Source organism: Rhamphochromis sp. 'chilingali' (genome assembly GCF_963969265.1).
Source record: "Rhamphochromis sp. 'chilingali' genome assembly, chromosome: 20".
In the NCBI taxonomy this organism is placed as follows: Eukaryota; Metazoa; Chordata; class Actinopteri; order Cichliformes; family Cichlidae; genus Rhamphochromis; species Rhamphochromis sp. 'chilingali'.
Genome location: NC_137947.1, coordinates 4492697 through 4515524, shown reverse-complemented (window position 1 = coordinate 4515524; position 22828 = coordinate 4492697). Strand labels below are relative to the sequence as shown.

At 39.6% G+C, this 22828-nt stretch overlaps 1 protein-coding gene across 1 annotated transcript in view; it reads right to left on the bottom strand.

The window, feature by feature from the left end:
• Nucleotides 1-175: 175 nt before the first annotated feature.
• b3gat2 (beta-1,3-glucuronyltransferase 2 (glucuronosyltransferase S)) overlaps nt 176-22828 on the bottom strand; it is a 63945-nt gene continuing 41292 nt past the window's right edge. Inside the window, exons 3-4 of the mRNA XM_080869354.1 lie at nt 14698-14846; nt 176-2411 (exon numbers count right to left, since the gene is read on the bottom strand). Coding sequence (XP_080725480.1) covers nt 2325-2411; nt 14698-14846 — 236 coding nt within the window. The 3' untranslated portion in view covers nt 176-2324. The remainder of the gene's footprint in view (nt 2412-14697; nt 14847-22828) is intronic.

The following is a 22828-nucleotide window of genomic DNA, read 5'->3' as shown; positions in this document are numbered from 1 at the left end:
TTGAATCCTGGATAATAAGGCTTGTTTTTATTTCTTGTGTGTACATCAAACACAACTGTACATACAGTCCCCTCTAAACTTCAGTGCTCAGGACAATACTGCTGTCAGGAAAAGAGCTCTTTGCACATTAGAACAGTGAAAGTGGCCGCCTGTGTTGTACCGCTTATATACCAGCTTCTCCATTCCTTTTTCCTTCTCTGCTGACAGATGGGTTTCCTATGTTGTCAGCTCACAGATGCTACATTATTGATGGCTGCTTGTCAGGAGTGTTGTTACTTGATGTGGGCCACTTCCAAACTTCATTACATTCCTCATATACACGGAGGAGAAAACGCATGTTGTCACTTCATTAGGTTTATATGATCAGCTCATTCTAATAATTAAATAGTATTTAGGCATCAATCAACCTTAACAGCATTAACTTTGAGACATTCATGTGATTTAATTTAAACAAAGAAGACCGGGGCGGCTGTTCCTGACAGAATCTGATTGGCATTTCACAGCCAGCAGTCGAACTGACATTACTGTGAAATCTGAGCTAAAACTTTGATGAAAAGGATTCAAACTGTTTTGTTTTTTTTAAACACACCCAAATTTTTCAGGGGAATTATGGGAAGAATAGTAATGTCCCAGTAATTTAGGAAATACACTTTCTTCAGTTTCCAAGAGTGAGGTTGGAAAAAATGTTTTATTAATTACAGAGTTGGAGCCTAGCTTAGCATAAAAACTACCAGAGAAGGAAAGCTAATTGCCTGCCCCTAATTAAAGTTCAAAGATGCCTCTACAAACACATTTGAAGCTAGTTACTACATTATCTCTAGAATTTTTTTAAAATTAAATTGTAGTGGGTTATGTTGCATTTTATAGCAAAGACTGTAATCTTGCTAGAATGCTAGCAAGATATTCGGCCAGATTCCTTAAAGGATCAGGATAGCCATTTCTGCTCTGTTTAGCTAACAATGAGCAAAAATTCAACACAGGATGTGTGGAGGTGTTTAGGGTCATTACTGGGGTTATTTTTTTAAATAATTATATTTTACCTTCCAGTCTTCACGCTAAGCTAATTTTATGTTGAAAGCCTTCTGATGCCAGTTTTTGGCATGGGTGTGAAATTGGTACCAGTAAACAATCATGTTTCTAAAACTGTAGGGATCCAGAAATACCTTCTTCTTTTTTCAATCAAACTTACATTAGGGTACTTGCCAATACTAAGAACAGAGATATTTAATTACAGAATTCAAATAAATGTTTCCTGTAACATGAATGCTCAGTTGGCTCTGTATCATCAAACTGATGTTCCTTTAAGGCCATCTAATATCATTTGGATTTGCAGACTTTGGGCAGTGACTGGGTATGTTGTCTTACTGCCTCTGTTGCTGTTTCTAATTGAGTCTTCAATAGACTACTAAGGGTGTCCTCTTCCTCTCGCCCTGTGGCAGCCTAGAAAGGCCTTAATCCACAGTAACAACGTTCCTGATGAGTTTATGATCTCAATCACACATTTTAAATCCTAATGAATACAACACAATTCTTATTTTGCAAATTTTAGTCCCAATAAGTGTCCACAAGAACAATAAAGTAGAATATACTTTAGGGTGGGCTTACTTGTGGACTGAAAAGCAGCTACCCTATAAACATGTAGTGTCCTTCAGTTTCACAGCTGTGCTTGTGATGTCTGGTTTCAAAAATGCTGATGACAGTCATAACACTGAACTCAAAGTTTTGGGAACAGGACTTTACAAACTAGTGGGAGAGCCAACTCCTAGAGGAGAGGTTAGCATTGTGTGACAGCTGTTATCAGAGTAGCTACATGAACACAGTATCAAACGGGTAAACAATACTGGTGTTGGTATCAGTGCATCCCTACAAAAATGTTAAACATTCCTTTCACACTAGGAAACCTTAGCAGTATGCCTCACATCCGGCACACAAGCCTTTTCTTCTTTTAGCAATTCTATCACAATTTCATGGTTTTAATTAGGACACAGAATTGTTAATTAAAAAAAACATATCAATGATTCGATGCGTCTCACATGGCACTTTTCAGTTCAGCAACACGATATGTTACATTTCTAGTAACATTTACTTTTTACATCAGCAGGCTGTGGATGCGAGGAAATGAACAGTCTAGGTCATTCCAGTTTGTAAAAGGTATTTGGTGCTATCCAGTTCTCACAGAGCATGTTTGAAAGACAGCAAGGAGTCTTGAATCATGCAGCTCCTCAGAGACTCTGTCCATCACCAGCAGATTGTATTAACCCGAAAGGCAGAGGAAAGCAGAGTGCTGCTGGAAGTCTCAGCCAAGAGATGACGGGCAGCCCCGATCACACCTCGATGGCGACGGTGTCCTTTCGATGTTTGGGCTCGTTTGCGAGATGTGGTTTCTCTGTGCGAGTGTGCCAAACCAGCACCTGAAAAAGAGAAGAGGAAGAATCAGAAAATCTGCCGGCAAAGAAAGCGTAATGCACTAAAAAAAGAGTAGAAGAAAGGCAGTCGTGTGAAACACACTCCCGTTGATGGTTTCATGCAACAACAATAACAAAGAAAAGGAATACACCAGCAAACCATCAAACAGATATAAAAACATATGAGGGTGGGGGATTGGTTTTACAATAAATATCAGGGTACATTAAACTCATTTTATTGTTGAGATATAGAAATGCAACATCACCAGGAAAACAAGTCTATCAGAACAAACGTAATAACTATACACGTAATGTATCATATTACTTTCCATTTCACATATAAAAAAATAAAGAACCAGCAGATGATACTGATACTGTTTCACTCTTTGTTTGATAACTGTCCGCTATTGTCAACTAATAATAGTAGGCTAAATCTGTCATGAGTGTATGACAGTGGGAACAGCTCTACTCGGGGGGCTCTGTCCCTCCTCTCTCCTCCTGTATAGCTGCACAATGGTGGTCTGATAATGTGCCTCACTGTTCATTTTCTTACAAGCTTTCTTATGTTTCCAGAAAAAGCCTTCACAGAACCTGACTTGGACTTGATTCCCATTTTAAAAAGCATGTTTACAGCCTTGCACACAAATCCGTTTGGTGTTTTGGATACTGATGAGACTTAAAGTTAGGGGTGGGGCTGCTTTGACTGACAGGTGTGTCCACACAGGAGGTTGTAGCTGTGTGCTAGCTTGGAGATGGCGGAGTGTTCGTTTCCTCTGTATTTGTGCAGTTGATGGTTTTTGAAACATATCTGATTGAATTATCTCGATTTAGTGACAGAAATTGTTATTAATCACTTATTTAGCACAAATTGAAAGCCTTGTGTGATACCCTGGAACTAAAAGGTTGTTAGGTGTTGGAAAAAACAGAGTTTAAGTTAACATGCATGCGGCATGGTGCTTTGATCTTTACTGAGATGGAAGGTGTGTCCTTTTAACTGCACAAATCACTGTCCTTTTATTCTTCTATGAAAGTATAAACTATTAGGATTTTAATACAAAAATTTGAGGTACAATATTTACTGACACAGATCAGTGGTGATTTCTACTCAGTGGCTTCTTGGTGTCAGTATGAAACCAATGTACTGGTCTAAATCAAGTGTGCAGTTGTATTTCCACTCATTGCAGATGCATTTTGAACCTTCAGTCCTCGATGATCTGCATATGAAATGCCCCATGGAGTAAAAAACAAGTCTGTGTTCTCTGCAGCAGAGATAGCATTGTATCCTCCTGCTGTTGGATTTGATGGTGCTGGTGTGCTGCGAGGGATTCCACTTGCAGGAAACAGCCTGACACCTCGAAATGGTTTGAATCAAAAGCAGCACGCACCTCACTGCAGCTGTTTGTCTTGTGTTTTCAGTCAATTTCACAGCAATATATTGGTGAGAAAACAGTACAATGGATGCAACGATTGATATTTTCCTGGAGAGGAGAACAAATTCCATTCCATGTAGTTTCAAATGAGTTTTTTTGGGGGGGAGTTTATAACTAATGAGCCCATAATTCAAGTGTGTCCGAAACTGCACACACAGTGACTCACAAAGGCATGATTTATTGCTGGCTGTGGACACTGACGTTGTTTTTGCGCTTCTTCAGGTGGAACGTGTCACTTCCTGCACACTGAGCTGCTAATTGGCCCGCTTTGCATATCTAACGAGGCTAATGTAGCAGCCGCTCCAGAGCTGTGGGGGAAATGGTATCTGTGCGTGCGCGTGCCAATTATGCAGCCAGAGTGCGCTCCCTGTTCCCCGTATACTCTTCTCTTCCCCCCAGTTTGCTCTCTGTTTTCCTCATTCATCAAGTCCACTTTCTCTCCCATGGCCTTACTGCTGGTTTTACCTCAGTCCTATTTCCTGCTCTAGCTTTCGTTTCCACCCTCAGGCAACTCGGAGACAAAAAAAGCTTTTTCAGGTTAGAGAGCTCTGTGCTTTTTTCCCCCTTAATAGCATATGGTGGGGGAAGGCCTGTTTCTACCTATGAGCAAGAGGAACTTATATAGCAGAACTTTTACCTTAAAGGGGACCTATTATGTTTTTGGCTTTTTCCTTTCAGAGCTCTTCAGATCACAATTGGAGCAAAGCGGAGGCTGTGATGTCACCCATTGGTTTTGGATTTAACAGTAGTGTTTGGCTGCCATCATGTTTGATGGAGTTTGATTAAAAGTTGGATGCTAACTTATCATACTTAAGTAGCATGCTGCATAAATAAAATGCACAGGTGCATCATGCAGACACACAAACCTGCTTGTCTTTAGCCTTCTGAATTTTCCTTTAACTCTTTAAATCTATTTTAAATCTATTCAGTTATGTTTTATTGAGCTTGATATTTGTATTTAGCTCATCTCACTTTTGTACTTTGACGTTGTGTTTTAGATTGCTCTTCAAGTTTTTGTATTCAGGTTTATTTGTTGTGTCTTTTTTCTTGAGCTCTTCGTTTTTATTAGTATTGGGTTGTGGTTTGATTCTATATTTGATTTGTATCCTTTTATGTCATTTGAGAGTTTTTGGTTCTTGTCGTCAGCCTTGCAGATAGCCTGGGCTGCTGGAGGCTTCCCGTGATGCATTGAGTGCTTCTTCTTCACTCACTTCTTTTCACTCTGTGTGTGTTTATACACCACTTTGCATTTAATCATTAGTTATTCATCTCTGGCTCTCTTTTGTCCTGTCTTCCTCCTCTTGCCCTGAACCGGTTACTTCATATGTCTGCCCCTCACTGAGCCTGGTTGTGCTGTAGGTTTCTTCCTATTAAAAGGAGGTTTTTTTTCTTCCCACTGTCACCAAGGGCTTTCTCATGTGTGATGACTGATTGGTGGGGTTTTCTCTGTATTATTGTAGGGTCTTTACCTTATTCCACTCTAAAAAGGGCCTCAAGGTGACTGTTGTTGTGATTTGATAAAAATATAAATAAAACTGAACTGATGTGAAATTTAGGTTCTAGCTTTGGCCTTAGTGTTTTCTCCCTGTGCTCATGTTTAGTTCAGCGTGTCTTGTTTTCATTTCAAAGTTTCTGCTTAGGTTTTGTTTTCTTTTACTTAGACTTTGAATTACAACTTTTATTTCCTCATTATTCTATTGTGTTGTTTCCTTATTGAGCCTCTGGTTTCTGTTTGCTTTGTGCTCTTCAAGGAATAAATTCAGAAATTATTTTGGTGTTTCCCAGTTTCTTGAATTTATAGATTGGTGTCATTGTCCCTCCTCTATCTCATTCTGTGTTTGTTTTATTTTTGTTTTTTTAACCTCACTTCTTTTTTATTTCTGTGTCCTGTCCTGTACATGCGCATCTCATTTACCCCCTGCATTCAATTCCCTTTCAGTTTGTGTATAAATAGGCATTCCTTCATTCACTGTTTCATCATCCACACGCGCTGCGTATCCCCTACAACGTTTTAGTTTCATATTCCAAGTGATTTTCAGGCTTTTAAATTCCCTGCTAATTTTTGTCTTGATGCACGCTCAATCTTCCAGGTAATAAAGTTCTGAAAGTCAGAAAGGAAGCTATATCCACGTAGATGAGTGACAATATGTCTTCTCCCAAGGCGAGGGCCAGCATGGCGAGCCAGATGGCTGGCTTACTGTTCCTCCCATTTACATGAATTAAGAGTTAGCACTTTGTGTGTCTTCCAATCAGCACTGGGCCCTACACTCTGGTCCTTGAAAAGAACTGCTCCACATAGAAGATTGCTAAGTAATGGACTAATAATGCACTGGAATTTCAAACTTCTTGGATTGCTCATACCACAAAAGGCACCAACACAGTGGAAAGGTCCAGTTCAATGACTATTTAGTGGATGTGAGCTGCCTCTATTCAGACTCCTATCAAAGGGGCCAAGCCCCTAAATCCAACATCCAGTTAAATAAACACACATTTCTTTAAGTGCCATCTCCTGATGTCTTATGTGCTAATTATTGCTCCTTCAAACAGGAGCTTTTGCTCTTGGTATCGAAACAGTGACACAAATTTTTAAGAAAAAGGGTTCCAGCAACCAACGACACTTTTAAATACCTCTGTGATGTCAGTGGTTTATATCAAAACAGTATTTCAGAACCTGCTGTACAGAAAGGACACAGCTTTGATTTACCTAATATAAAACAGACCAATTTAGGTGTTATTATTATTATTATTATTTTTTTACTGGGTCACTTCCGCTAACAATGATTTTAAATTTCCTTCAGACTCCCTGTGACAAAAGTCTAGGAAGGGAGCACTAGAGTGAAGTAGAGTCAGATTGAAAAGATAATCATGGCACAGCAATGAAAAAGTGAGAACTCATTTTGGATTCAGCACCATACTGCAGATGGATTAAAGTAAGGCTGCTTTTTACAAAAGTCACTATGAATAAAAAGAAGCATGTCAGTTTTGCAACTCAATTTGCAACTTAGCAACATGGAGTGTATTCAAATGAATCTGAAATTATGTTTTACTTCTCTCTTCTCTGTAATATGCACACTGCTGGCCAAAATGGCCAAGAAATTTCAAATAATCATGTCAGCCTATGTAAATATAATCCAGACCCAGAGCGAAGAACTCAGACTTCAGGCTGCTCTAAAGGCTCAGTTTCCCTGGCTAAAAGAGAGATGGTGTTCAATTTTAAGTCTAAGAATAAAATATGTGAAGATGGAAATGAGCGTCATCAGTTTCGTCTAATGATTTAAACTTCATTTAAACTGAAATCAAATCTGCTTAGCAGTGATTCCAAATCTTTGGAGAGAATTTACCTGATTGTCACGACTTGGGATTTTATTTATTAAGACCTTTCCTCACTTGCTGCTTCCAGTGTCTATAAGCTTCTCCAGGCTCGGTTCTTACATTCAATTGAATCTGAAATATCTCTCACTCGACAGAAAGGAAAAATGCATTCCTAATTTGTAAATGCACTCAAGATGCTTTAAGGATTGTGTCACCAAAAACCAGACCAAGAAGTGGTCAGAGATGTGTTTAGCCACATTAATGCCACTAAAATTAAGTTTGGCAGAAAGCTGAGAGCCATTTGTAATGAAATAGACAGCAGTGCAGTCTTTCACCCCAGAGCTCCCTGGGTCCCCTGTCATTCTGTCTTCTTTCTTTTTTTAAATCTTCCTCAATCAATCTATGTATCCTCTTTTCTCTGCATAGGCTTTTACCCTCCTCATCCTTTCTCTCTCCTCGAGCTCCTTTCCCTCCTGTGCTATCATCTGTCTCCATCTGTTCCCGCCATCCCCCTCCTTTCTTGTCCTGTCACTGCTGTCTGTTGCCGTTACTCTCTCGATCTAACTACATTACAGCTCCTGACAGTCGTCTCCAGATACTGACCCAGCCGTCAGATGAGCGTTTCTGGCCTACATTGTCAAGGTCGACGTTCAGGTTCTATGGTCTGATCCCAGATACCGTCCTCAAAGTGCCCAGAGCTGGAGTTAGGGTGTGTCTGCTGGTAAAAGTAATATCTTCCAGTAATATGAATAATAATAAGCCAGTTCAGACCAGTCTTAACCAATAAAACCAAGAACAAGGTGTAGACCCAAAATGATTACAGTTCATACTAAAAACAGGCCCTGAAATAGGGTGTGCTTCTCACTCAGATGCATTACTCCCTCACAAAGCCAAACTGAATTTTTAAACACTGAGATACTGACAGTTACCATTTACAGTCTGAGTAATTTCAGAGTTTATCTGTGGAAAAGCTGAAGCTACTAGTTGCCACACAGCAGCCAAGAAGCATAAAGGATTTAGTTTGTAAAGAGAGGTGGTCAAAGTCTCTCCTGAGACGTGTGCAAACCCAATAAGAAAAACACAGGTTTTTCCAACTGTAAAACCATTCCTGTTTTGGGGTTGTCTCCCCGCAAAGACACCAAACCAGCTGAAACTGATTAACAGCCCCCTCTGCTACTTAATGTTGACACTCGCTGTGGCTCTATGTGTCTGTGAGATTTCATGTGCAGGTAGATACATTTGTCAAACTTGCTACAGAGCCAAACTAATTGTCTCCAGTATTTGTGCGAAGCCAACAGGTCATTCCTGCTATATTTTTACCTTTAACTCCTCATGTAACTCTACAAGGCAAAAAAACAGCTAGCTGCTGTTTAAACCTCTATTTACGAGGAGTAGCCAATTAAACGAAACCTAAAGAGAGACGGGCCTTTCAGAATCATGCAAAGTTGCTTAAGTAACATCTAATGAGCAGAACAGGAACTTAATTTGTGTGATAAAGTGACAGATCCTGATAAAAATCATGACCAAAACTGAAGCAAAATTGAAAGCTACACTGCTCAATAGTGAAGAGTAGTGTAGCTACTGTGTAACTGATTGTTATGACTTGGAATTTTATTCCATAAGACCTTTCGGCATTTGCTGTTTCCACAGTTTCACCTCAAGCTAAAAAGGGCAACATTTTTCTTTATATTATACTTATGTGCTTAATATTCAACTTTTTCAGAGGTGGCAGTGTAAAAAGTTTATGCAAAGATTTATGTCAGTCTAGTTTTTTTTTTTTTTTTAAAGTCAAACTGCATGTTTACAAATACTTTTGATTAGAAACTGTATTACCCAGTAAGCTTTTACCTTTTACTTTTTGATTTTTAGCACTAGGTATTATTTATATACTTAAACTAAACATGATTTAGATTCCACAGTCTTTGTTGTTGCCTTGTCATTTTTTACTGATGTGTCTATATGACAGATGTGACAGTGTGTGAGACGCGCTGCGTTCTGCACTGTCTGAGCGATGTTTCGCGTTTTAGCCTCACATGAGTGACTTTATGAGTGATGATGTCACATCCCTTTGCTATTGTAACGCTGACGTGATAAATGCTGATACCACATCGTCCTTTCTGGGCTGCTCTGGCTGATGACTGATGATGTCACGGGCTGCTAATAACCTGTATTAATATCAGCGGCAGGGCGCCTCCATTAGTGTAATGGGGTTGATAATGATGATGATAGTTTCAACACAGAGCTGTCTGCAGCAGCCGCAGCCATCAGTAAATGATGATCCAGCAGCTCCAGGGGATCTTTATCTATTCCCTGCAGGAAACATTTACCCATAACCCATCAGGGACTTGGACCCAACACTGTGACCTGCACACACATATACTGAACCACAATGATTAAATTCTGTATTTGCTTATTTCGGATAAAACAGCAGCTTTGGTATTTTTTTCTGAAAATAAAAAGTACTTGAATGCAAGCCTTAAAGAAAGTGAAGTTAAAGTACTCCACTGGTAAACAAGTCTTTGAGTTGTACCATCATCGGTTTGTAGCAGGAAAATCTGGGCACTGTTGTGTGTAACAAGCTGTAATGGTGAAGTGAAATAATATTAATAGAGTAAAGTGCACTAAAAGCTTACCAACAAGAGTCCCACCAAACATAATGAGAGTGAGAGTGGGTGAGAGGAAAGCCAACAGGGAGGCATCATCATCATCTGAGCTTTAGTTGTGTAACACTTGTGACCAAAGTTTGTCATCAAATCAAAAACTATTTCAGCATTCATGAAGAGATGTTATCATTGCTGGTGTGAAACTCCAAAATGCTGAGAACTCTGTGCTGTGATTCCTCCGTGTACTCTCACTAACACCTGTGTGCTAATGTGTGGCGTAATTAACAAAGAAAACTGTTATTTAAACTGATCGGATAATGTGACAATAGAGATCAGTTGACTACATCATCCTATTGTCATAATATCAGATTGACTGATTATTAATTTATTTATATTTGAGTCGGTATCGGGCCGATAGCCAGTCCACACATCGGTGCATCAGTATCTCTCTCTCCAGCAGGCTTCTTACGCCAAGCTTTTTAAAAGTAATGCAACAGTCGACGTAAATACCTCCTGTAAAAAGTAATTTACAATTTTTTTTCCTCAAAATTATGTGCTTTTACACTTAACTGCAGGTTAAAAATCTTAACCTGAGTGTGTGCATATTTCCTCTAGCAGTGGGATTGTTCATATCCCGAGTAACCTGGGATACAATAGAAACACAATATGTTGCCCACAATAACAAAGTTGTTTTTTTTTAATAACAATAATAATAATGATGTCGATATTATGAGATACTCGATACACTGCAAGGCAATCATCAGTGATTAGGGATGGGAACTGAGAACCGGTTCTCGTAGATTGGTTCCCAGTAGTCAATTCCTTGGAATTGTTAGTCTGCCTGCCTTTCGAAAATAGAAAAATAGCTAAAGTCTAGAGCAGGGCTGGGGGACTCCAGGCTTTGAGTGTCGCTGTCCTGCAGGTTTGTCCTTGATCCAACACAGCTGATTTAAATGGCTAAATTACCTCCTCAACATGTCTTGAAGTTTCAGGTGTGATTCAGGTGTGTTGACCCAGTGCGACATCTTGAGGCCTGGAGCTCCCCAGCCCTGGTCTAGAGGATGGATATGGGCATTTATTTTTATTGCACAAAAGGACGAGATAAATGGTAAAGTGGAAAACTGCATCCAGGACAGAAACAACCAGATTATGCTGCTAACACAACTTCACTTCTTTGCAAGCATCTGTCGAGATACCAGGCTAATGCTAAGCTAGCCAAGACCCCAGGTGAACGCTGAGTGGATGCCGACCCCAGCAGCCAGATCCTGAGGCTGCAGCCTCTATTTCTACCTGTTCACGTTTATAAAGCAGAATTGCTCTGGTTTGAATTCTACAATGAGAACCCAATGACAACTGATAAGAGAATCAATAAGGAATCGAATCGCTAACTGATATCAATAATGGAATCAGAATTGCTAAATTCTTATCAATTCCCATCCCTATCAGCGATACAGCGCGATACCTGTGTAACTGAAAAAGATAAAGCACTATTGTTTTTCCGCCCCTCATCCCCGCCCACAAAAGTTACAGACCCATCTGTGGTTTTTGTCCCATTTTCTGAATAAACTCAGTTGAGCTTGTACAAACACATGTTAGAGATGTTTTTAATTTTGTTTCTTTGTTTTGCTTATTTTTATTCAGCATTTTTCAGGTAATTGCAACACTTATGTAGTACAACATCAATATTAAGTTATTAACTCTAATATAGTCATTGAACTTAATAATGTCTTACTTACCTTTACATTCTCTATAAAACCTTTTTAAGTCAGTGATAATTACAACATGTTTTCCATCAGATTGCTTAGTTTTACGCTCCTCTTTCATTTTCTGCAACAGCCTCACTGTCTTCAGCTTCAACAGCAGCAGAAACTAATGAACTAATTATGTTTGTTGGGCCACACTGTGGATCCTTTTGAGGCTCCGCTGTTGACAAAAAAATAAAATAAAATCTGGCAACAGCAATGATGTCCTCACGACGCAACTAAAAGAAACATTTTAAAACAACGAAGCTTCACAAGGTAAAACTCACTGAAAATGTGATGGAGTTCAGCAAATGTCTAATTAATCATTTTAGGAATTTAGTAAAGAATAAGAATAGACAACTCGATACATTTAAGAAATCAATTTAAACCTGAAGGTGTCGGGAGGACAAAGATCACAGGGCCACCAGAATCCTTTAAAACCCTCTCTCTGGGAAACCATAAACACCCCAACCCATTTTTACAGAACAGCCAGTAGCTTTTGATGTATTGGGTACGGATGAAATGTCCCAGTGGGCATTATCAGGATGTATTTCTCAGAAGAAATGATCAATAAACTTGAGTAAAATTGATAGAGCTATAGAAGTTATTGCAAATAAATAACTCTTGAATCTGAGGATTTCTGTCACTGATCCTCAAATTCATCCACTGAAAAAACAACAAACACTGGTGTGATGGATAACCAGTGGTCACTGCTGACTGGTCTGGAGCTAAAAAAGTCAAACTGGCTCTAAGGCGTTAATAAGAAAAGCACCCAAAAAACAAAACAAAGAGAGCATGTAAATGCCACTTGCAGACTTGGTACTTTTTGGAACAGCTGTAGGCATCGCACGTTGAGCTCAAGCTCATGTATTCCTTGAAAGGTAAAAACATAATAGGATCCATTTGTCACAAAAAGTCCTTTAAGGCGCCTCTGTGATGGTTGTCAAGAGGATGAGTGGCTTCATAAAACCGGGTGCCAACAGGGGCTGTGGCGATTTGAGATGAGCTGCATCGATCTAAGCTGTCTAAGCACACAACTAGAATTGATAGCGCTATAACGCACTTTCTATTCAATTCAGGCTGTGTGTGTCTAAGTTTAGACTGTGCCACTAGCTTAAAGCATGACTCATGCTGTCAATAGCAGAGGGGGAGGGGGATACCCCATGGTTACTGCTGTGATGGTCACTATCATTATGGCTGTATTTGTGCCCCAGACACACAAATGTGCACATGCTAGATTAAAACTGATAAATTGGATAAATAAATTGGGCTTTTATTAAGCACTAGCCTGTGCGATTCACCTCCAGTGTGCAGGTCACTGCAGTTTGATAACTCTGGCTGAATGTGGCCTATTTACAAACTGCATATTGAGATATACTAGTGTTTGCTCCTGACATGTTGGCCTGTCATTCAGTTTCACAAAATGTGCACAGCTGCTTAATGTTTGGACTTTAAACATTTATATAGGAGTAAAAATAAAAGTTGCTTTCCATCTGTAGTGGAGAAGAATGTAATGCATTGTGTGAGTTAGAATTCAGGTTTGCTCAGTGACCTTGAGCCTGTGTGCACATAAGAAAAAAAAGAAAAACATTAAAAAATTTTTTTTACTTAGGACGGAAAGAGAAAACAGCCAGTGGGCTCCCTAAAAGTGATTGTGATTCCACCTTCTTCAAGGTGTAGAGACACACAGATACAGTTGTGCAACACCAAATGCTTCATTTTTTCTTTAGCCTCTTGTGTCATTGGTGAGAACTGCATCTCTCCAGCCTTTAACAAGTACAATGTCCTCTCACAGGATGTTAAAAACACTTCTAATCAATGATTATTTGGCCCCGTTAAATTGAAATCTGCATTAAATAAATGTTAAAATTAAACAGATACAGATACTGACACACCACAGCTATATCAAATATATAGCACTGTTAGCCTTTGGACATTGTAGATCAGGTCCAACGTAGATCGTTGTAGATCGTTGTAGATCAGGTCCAATGTAGATCGTTGTAGATCAGGTCCGGTCTATCAGTATTCTAGCAGTTTAGTAAAGATTAAGACTAGACACCTGGCTTTTGAGACATATTTCAGGGAACAATTTGAACTTGAAGGTGACGGGCCAAAAAACAAGGGTCAATATTAGGATTAATGTCTTGGCTAAAAGAACTAAGAGAGGTCTTCACTGACATAAGCAAAACTCGCAGCCTTAAGTGGATAAATCCAGTTTCCCTCTCTTAGTGATATCATTTTACTTACGATGGGAGTGTGAGCTAATGGTTATGGCAGGATTTGAACTGGTCGAAAACAGCTGTGTAACTAGGTAACTACGTTGAACTGCCTTATCTAACTGAATGGACTTTTTTGGGGACCAGGAAGTTGTATAAAGAGGTTTCTTTAATACATAATCATTTGATGAATCATTTTCAATTTTTGCACGTTCTTTCAAGGCAGTGCCTGACATCAGCTCATTAACTTAAAATTGCACAAGGGGCCAGGTTTCAGGATTAAATATAACACCTATGTATAATCAGCCAAGCTTCATCCTACACTGCACAACTAATTTTGTAAAAATGTCTGAATATGGAATTCAAATTTCATCTGAACTGCATTTTCTGCATTTCATTTAAAATGTGTCTGATCAGGTTACATGTAAGTGTCTACGCATACAATATAGCAGCAAATTAGCAGGAGTAGGAGGCATCTCAGGCTTGGCAGTGCTTGGAGCCCAATACACTTTCACTGGCGTTATGCAAAACCAGAGAAATACACCTTAAGGGTAAAAATGAGTGAGTAAAGTGAGCAACTGTACTGCAGCAGGCAGCTGGACTGACATAGGAACGTCTCCATTCTGTGAGAAGAAAATGTAAAATAGCAATGAAGAAAATGTATAAAAATGTTTCTGTGTGAAACCGTCTACCTGTGTGTGTATTATAAAGCTCACTGCAGTCGCCAACTTCAACATGTCTACAGTTGTTGAGTTCTGGTCAAAAGTCTGATGGGACAATCGTTAGTCTTAAAAAGAACATCTTTGCTTTAAGTTTGAGTATAAAGGAAATTTTCCATTTCTAGGAAAGTCCTCTTCAGCATATTTGAACATGTTTTTACTGGGTGTTTCAGGTCCCAGTAGAAGGTGTTAAATTCTGTCACATCACCTCGCCTTAATGAAATTCTTTTCATTTTGTTGCAACAGACACAGACATGCCCGGTTACTGACCCGTGTGCAGTTGTTCGCCTTGGGCTCCAAGTCGGTGACCTTGGTGATCTGCTTGAGGAAGTCGGATTCCTGCATCCCCGGCTGGGAGCCTCGCCGTTTGAACTGTGCCCGCGGGTTCGCCAGGATCACCTGAAGATTCACTGCAAATCCTGAGGAGCCGGAGGAAGAAGAGAAGACTAAGGTGAAGGGATGAAGACGCTAGCCAGCATGGATAAAAGGGACATTACGAGGCTGTTGTAATCACAGCAGAAAATGACCAAGTTGATTAGTGCATCTAATGACTGTGATATGGCTGATATGAAATTCATTTACCACAGGGGTCTGCGTTCTCTGGTGATAATTGTACTGTAGATGAGAAGGAAAATAAGTGAATGTCAGAGGGAAGAATGCTCAGGATGCCAGTGTGCTGGAGCAGAAGCAGGGATTAATGCGTGGCTTGAAACCAGATTTAATCAATCTGATTAGAAAAACTTGGTAACTGTGGGGAGAAACCGGCTGTGTGACTCCATGTAATTACAGCAGCGGGGGGAAAAAAGTATTAGCTGCCCTACAGCCAGAAATACATTTGAAGGTTCGGAAGTATTTCACATTGTGAGACAAGTTTTATATAATCTTTTCCATAACTCCACAAAATTTTATTTTGAACTCAAATCAAACGTGACAAACTAAACAGGAAAGCTAATCCCTGCAGCTGCTGCAGTTAACCTTGTGCAGCATGTGTGTGGAGAACACGTCATTCACACATCTGATGTGTTGTTGACCCTGTAGCCACAGGTCTGAAGGTGACACGTGATGAGTCTGTTTTGCATAATTTTTGCCTGCTTTGAGCTTCCACTGTCAGAAGAAAGTGTCATCTGCAGTTAGTGTGTCAGCTCTCGTTACTGCCACATTAGGTACCGTTGAGTTTTTAATAACTGATGCTCTTGGAATTCATGGCTGTGGCCTCTGTGGATTTTTATTTTGAAAAACCACATTTGCTGACTGTAAAACAGATCAAGTACCAAGCAACACCAGGAAGATGGAACAAGGGAAGCTTGAGAAATACCAAAGCCTGAGAGAGGAGCTAAAGAAGGAGTGCAGGGTGAAGGCAGCGGTGGTCCTCGTGGTAAACGGGCCACTCGGGGCAGTGAGTGGCTCCAGCAGATCCCAGGAGACAGACAGACAGATAGATAGATATGAAACTCACATTCACTCTCCATAGAGAATATTGCCGCTTTGTCTGCATTGTTTTATTTATTTATTTTGTTATATCAAAGAAAAAAGTTTATTATTTTCCCAAATGTGTGTGATTGTGAGAAGAGTTCTCTGAGCATTAATTATTGCTTCAGGACTCATCTGAGAACTGTTACTAAACGGCTAGAGGGAGAGAAGTGGTGCTGCCGAGAGGCGCTGACAGGAGGAGAGGAGGAGATCGTCAGGGAACAACAGGTGTCTGTTTTATCCTCAGAAAATCATACGAAAGGCTCTGGCTGCTTCAATTTCCATTCAATATCACCATAAAGCTTTTAGTGACTCTGTGACTGGGGTGGGGCAGTTAGGTAGGATGTTCTCCATATTTTGTGCACCTGTATGTACACATTCCTGTGTGCCACGTTTCCTTACTGAAGAAAAAAAACACCTGATCCCCAACATCAGCCACAATGTTAAGACCTATCCTTGTTGAGCCTGTTTTCCAGCCCACAACTTTACTGTTTTATTTTACTCCCAGCACTCTTTTTTGGCATGTCATCAATTTGCTGTAAATCACGAGTAATAACATGAATTTGGCAAATTATTCATCTGACTTTGAGAAATACCAAAACATAGCATTTTTTTTATTGGAAAAGAAAACAGACGTTCACAGGTTTCAGATGTTAGATCTTCGCGCTGACGCCTGAGGTGAACCAGAAGCCTTTTAAATATTTTATGGCTTTACTTTTTACAGGTGTAGTGTGAAGTAAAAAGACTCAGAAAGTGAAGGAAAACACAATGAAAAAAAATCCAAACACTGTGGTACAGTTTAAAGTAATTTATAGCCATCCTTAAACGCCTGTCAGGACAGGAAAGAGCTCCAGTGTGGGTTATGTTTTAAGCATTTCTCACACAGAGATTTCTAGTTCCACGTGTGACAGGAAGATATTTGCAGAAACTTCTTCTGTGCACAAGGTCTCAACATAATTACTGAATATTTATTTATGCAAATCATCAGTGGGTGGCACGCCTTTGCTATCGGTGTGGCAATTTGCCCCTGGTAATTCACCATCCTCGCCTCTATTTTCCCCTCACATCCGCCACCTCTAGCTGAACAGAATATTCTAGGCTGCAGTTATCCAGACGCGGTGATACATGGCCAGCAGACAAGACAGCAGTCCTCTGAGGTAAGTTAGTGTCAGAGTGGGTCACACAGAGAAAGAAACAGCAGACATGCAAGTGAGTTTGGTATGTATTATCTCTCTGTAAGTTTAGTGTACTTTAGACCAAGTGAAAAGCACATCCACACTGATGTACACAGTTAGATAAATGTGTCCATACAGGACTTATATAGTATATAGTATAAAGAGAGCATATTTCTCCCATATTGCCTTATTTTTATTGGATCCCTGATAAATCCAGAATCAAGTTTAAAATCCTTCTCACATACAAGGTCTTCAATAATCAAGGCCCCATCTTGTCTTAATAACCTCATAGTGCATTATCACCACAATAGAGCACTTTGCTCTCGGACTGCTGCTTTACTTGTGCTTACTGGGATATATATAACTATGTGTTTACACACAACTTTGCATTTAATCATTAGTTTTCATTAGTCCCTTTTCCTGCCTCCCTCACCCACATCCATCTCCCAGATAGCTGCCTCTCCCTCAGCCTGGCTCAGCTGGAGGTTCCTTCCTGTTAAAAAGGCGTTTTCCCTTCCCACTATCGCCAAATGCTTGCCCAAAGGGTTTCTCTCTGTATTACTGTAGGGTCTTTAGCTTACAATATAAAGTACCTTGAGGCGACTGTAATTGTGATTTGGTGCTATATAAATAAAACTGAATTGAAATACTGAAAGCAGCTATTTTTTTAAATTTGACAGTCTTTTCTTTTTATGATGTTCAACCTTTGGACATCCACTAGTTAATTGAGAAACCATCGGAGGTTAGGGTTAACGACTGGGTCCACTTAATGGCGACCCCTTTTTATCAAGTTGGTGCCTCTGTGGAACACACAAATGAAAAAGAAGATTTTAGCAGAAAAACTGAAATGTAACATTTTCTAATTAAAAAAAAGACTGAAGTAAAACAAAACTCATCTTTAACACTCAGAAGACTTATCACTCTAAAGCCACAGGCAAATTCCCTTTTTCAAATTAGCTACACAAAGGCACACACAGGAAAGTGCTGCAACACCTCCACAGTTATTAGGTTATGTTGGTGTCAGGCTCATTACTGCTCCATGTGCAATACTGCAGGCTAATCACAGAGATAAATGGCGCTCAGGTGGAGTAGATAAGCTATTAGAGCTATTACATGATAGGCGTCTCCTAAACCTGCTGCCAGCCACTGGACGTCACAGCTTATCTGAGCCATTTTTGCCCAAGAGGAGGTTGTCCAGACTCTGTGCTAACTTTGTCCCACTTTATACCTGACCCACTCCAGCTGACCTATATGACTGTGTATCTATTGCAAGTAAAGCCCATCAGCAAAGGGTATATAAGCGTGTTTGGAGAGAGAAAAATGTTGACTGTAGTTCATCATTATTTGGGCCCTGCAAATAAAGCAAGTTAGAACTGTTTTCTTTTGCATGTATAGACATTGTTTTGCTCAGCGTAAGCTTTTAAAGACATTACATTTGTTTTTACTGAAGGATCAAGAGTCTAAATTAGTACAACTCCCCTGTTGGGGTTGTACTTTCTGACTTCTCAGGAGCTCTTAAGGCAGAATTCTAGTAGCAGTGCTGAACATCACTCGCTGGTCAAACAGTTTCATAAAACTTTTGTACAACTGGACTCACACTGTAGCACTCGGTGCCACTAGGATCGATATTTCTTTTAATGTTGACTTGTCTCAGGTACCCAGCTGTATTTGAACATTTGTTATGTTTTGCTTGATCCTGTGATGATGAAGAACACAAGTGGGTAAACAAAAAAGTTTAAAATGTAAAAACTGGGTTTCCCAATCATGTTGAAGAAAAGGTCTCACTGATTCTGTCAGCTGATCACCCGACCTTTTAAGGACACACAAAATGCAGCCTGGTGAGTAAACAAGCATTCATTCTTTACAATAAAGCTCCACAGGGCACCTTTAACAACAAAATTACATACTCAGCCACCTGATGAGCCTAAAAAGCAGAAGACAAAGAATGCATCAGCATGCAGCGGACAGGGGAGCTAGCAAGAAAGCTCATAAACAAGAAAAAGTAAACAAGAAAAAAAAACATTTGCTGTTTGATTTATTGTGGTTACATACAAACTTATTCTGGAAACAGTGAAGGAGGGTACGTCTGTGAGTCTCCTGTGCATTAATTTATTACATCTATTCATCATAGTCAAACCACACTACATACAAAAAATAACACATTGTTTCCCTTGTGTGTCAAACTGATACACAATCACTCTTTGTTTGAACTTTTCTTAAAAATTGTCTTTTTATAGAAAATTGCAAAAATAATTAATTCCTAATTCAGCTTCACTTGCACCTTTGTATTTGGGACTTCTTGTTCAAAAAGGAGCATTAGAGCATGACCACAGCAATGATTTCATTTAAAAGGAAAAAATATTTTTTGGGGATCCAATGGATTCAAGTTTTCTCCACCAGCTCTTTCCTCACTACAGGGACATTTCAGAGAGAAACAGCAGGTCAGGCCAAGGTTTCTCAGCCGTGCCAGTCCCAAAGTATTAAATAGTATCATCAGGCTAATACTCTTATGACAATCTATTTCTGAGTCCCACGAAGAGGCAATACTGGCAATACAAACACTGCCAAACACTAATGGAGCAACGCGCTGCACTCGTGTGCACATCAAAGCTCCATCTACTGATTTCATTCAATGCATAAAGTGTAAAAATTTCCATTTCACCAACGTTTAAATAATCTGTCATTCCAACTGCCACATATTCAGTGCTGTGGACAGGAGGGACCCACAGCTTATTCATTTTAAATAACAGCACAGTAGGAAAGTGTTTGGAGGCAGGAGCAGATGGCTCGTTGCTCAGTCTTTTGGGATATTTAAGTTCTTAAATCTAAACACTTGGTTTTGTTTGTGGTAACATATTTCATAACATTTTAGGTGACTACAGATATAATGAATACTAATAATAAAAACTTTATTTGTATAGCACTTTTCAAAACACAGAGTTACAAAGTGCTTCACAGCAGGAATAAAAGCCACATGCTGAAGATAAGTATGTTAAAATAGACAGACAGTTTTTAGACCCTGGTTAGAGGTTCAGACAAAAGCCTAATTTTTGCCTAGCGACTAAAGCTGCAACCTGTCTCAATACTTGTGAGAAAAAGGCCTTAAATACTACCTTAGCCAGCTGACTCCAATCAGAAATTAGGCAAGCGGACTCCCAAAGCTTGTGAGAGCTACCTGGTACCCTGTCCTAGACTTTTGTTTTGTGGCCAGTTATTGTTATTGTTTTCCTTTTGATAATGATAGTGGCTTGTCCTTTGTGTTACCAAGTCTTATGCTTGTTGCTGTCATTCACTGCATCCAGCTGAACCAGCCGGTTGTGGATAACCTGGCCATTCGGGTATGCAGGGCGTGGGTATGCAGACCACTTTGAAAGGCCTTGAGATCACCATTGTTGGCGCTGTGTAAATAGAATGCATGTTTTTTTTTCTTGAATAAAATTTGTAGTGATTGAATATTTGGGTAATATCCCTCTTAGAGATGTTTTCCAAATAATTGCCATGTCTCACAGCTTCGGCTGACAGATAAAGTGGTCCATGTCTTCCATTTGATTCCTTTTTCTTCCGGTCCATTATTCTCTTATTGCCTCGACTTTAATGTCGAATCATTTCCTTTTTACCTGAGCCGGAGTCAGTGCTGCGGGGGGATACAACAGTAACCACATGGCTTATTGGAGCCCACGCATCATTTTTCTCTACTGTTGTTACTCCTGAGGAAACACTTTTGAAAAGTGTGCCTTCTCCGACTTCCACCTTGGAAATGGCTTGAATTTCTTCAGCAGTAAAATTATTATTGCCTTAGCTCTCTCAAACTTTACCACTTACTCCATGCATTCTCACTCACTATGTGTTAACAGACCTCTCTGCATTGGATCATATTTGTTAATAATCTCTGTCTCTCTTCCACAGCATGTCTTTTGTCCTGTCTTCCCTCCCCCTCCCTGAGGCTGGTTCTGTTGGAGGGAGTTTTTCCTTCCCACTGTCACCGAAGTGCTTTCTCATAGGGGTCATATAATTTTTAGGTTGTTGTCTGCATGTAATATTGTTGGGTCTACTTTATAATATAAAGCGCCTTCAGGTGACTGTCGTTGTGATTTGGCGCTGTATCAATAAAACCGAGTTGAACTGAATGCAAACAAAGGCAAATGTGTTGGCTTACATAGAGAAATGAGGGTGTGGCTCTGTGTAGATTTACCAACATACAGTGGTAGAAACAAAATTTGCCAGTGCACATGTGTCATGAACTCTGAGTCTCCACGTCGATTCCTCTTTTGCTCGAATTAAGACCCTGTTCTACACAAATATTAGTGAATGAGGCCCATTTTACTTCACAGAGTCTGGGACAGATCCCTCTGACTAAACAACCAACAGATTATTCTGCTAGTAGTGACCTAGTAACCTCAAATGTTTTAACATTTAATAATAAAGGAGGCAAGTCCAAACAACACGACCACACAAAAAAGTATTAATAATTATTGATATAAATTGTTAATAGCAAGAATTCAATGTCTAAAAACATTAAATTCAGGGGTTCAAAAACCCAGGACCATGACAGGGTGCCTTTGGATATGTTGTCAGTCTCACCATCTAGTATCAAAGCTAGACAGTTTCCTTTACTAACAGTATTATATTATATGCTGTTCTTCATCACTAGCTATAAGTTTAGCTGTACATGCTATGGTTATAGCTGGGCTGACCTTTATAATAACACTAGTAGAAATATTGCATGATGAGGCAAAACACATTTAAAATCCTTCTGATATCTGGAGCAGATTGCAGTCTTTGACGGTGAGAGGGGAGAATGAGTGTTCAGTTGAATGAGCGGACGTTCTGTCCATGGATGACCCAACTGAGACATGATAGGAGGAAATGTGTACTGTCATAATGTTCCAGAGCACTTTTACAAAATATGCTTCACAATAAAATCCTTCTTGAGAAATGAAGCATTGATTTTGTGCTAACAGCATGATGCAGAAACATTAAGAGGACAAAGGAGCGCATCATGTGGAGGTTATATATGTATACTTATCAAACACAGGGAATTAAGTAGGGACTGCATCTTTTTTAAGCCTATCTTAAAAGATAAGGTTCTTAGAATTAAAACTAAAATCTGTACACACCAACCAACCCCAAACGGCTTCATTTTAGCTGTCTTACTATGACTTTCGAGCTGTCTGTCTGAACTGTGTAGCATCTTTCTGTGATTTTAGCTGTGGTTTAAACCTTCTTTTTGTATCCTTAGCTTTATAGGTTGCTGCCAGTCTGAGTCTTTAGGTATGTAATTAACTTTTCTCACCTACAGGCATGGATTTAGCCGTTAGCTTACTATGGTTACTAGGTTATTGTGACCCAGTAAGTAACAGTACAGCAGAGAGCACACACATAACTAAGTAAAATGAGGAAATAGAAAGCAAGTTGAAATGTGAATAGAACATAAAATGAAAACGAGAGCAATGTCTGGCACAGCCTTATGGACTTTATTGATTAATATTAGCATGGTGTAATGTGAGGCTTTGATAGCCTGAGGGAACTGTGTGATCACACTGTTATGCTATATAGCCAGTTTTCAGTTTTGATTTCTCACTTTATTCATCTCTTCGGCCCCGCCCATTGCTCTTTGATTTAGTTCCAGTTAAGACGTTGACAGGAAGTGCAAAAGAGTTTATCCAGGGTAAAAACAGACATAAGAACAAAGTACTGTGACACTGACATCATAAGCTAAAAACGAATGACCTTCTTCTGGAACCTCCGTCGCCCTT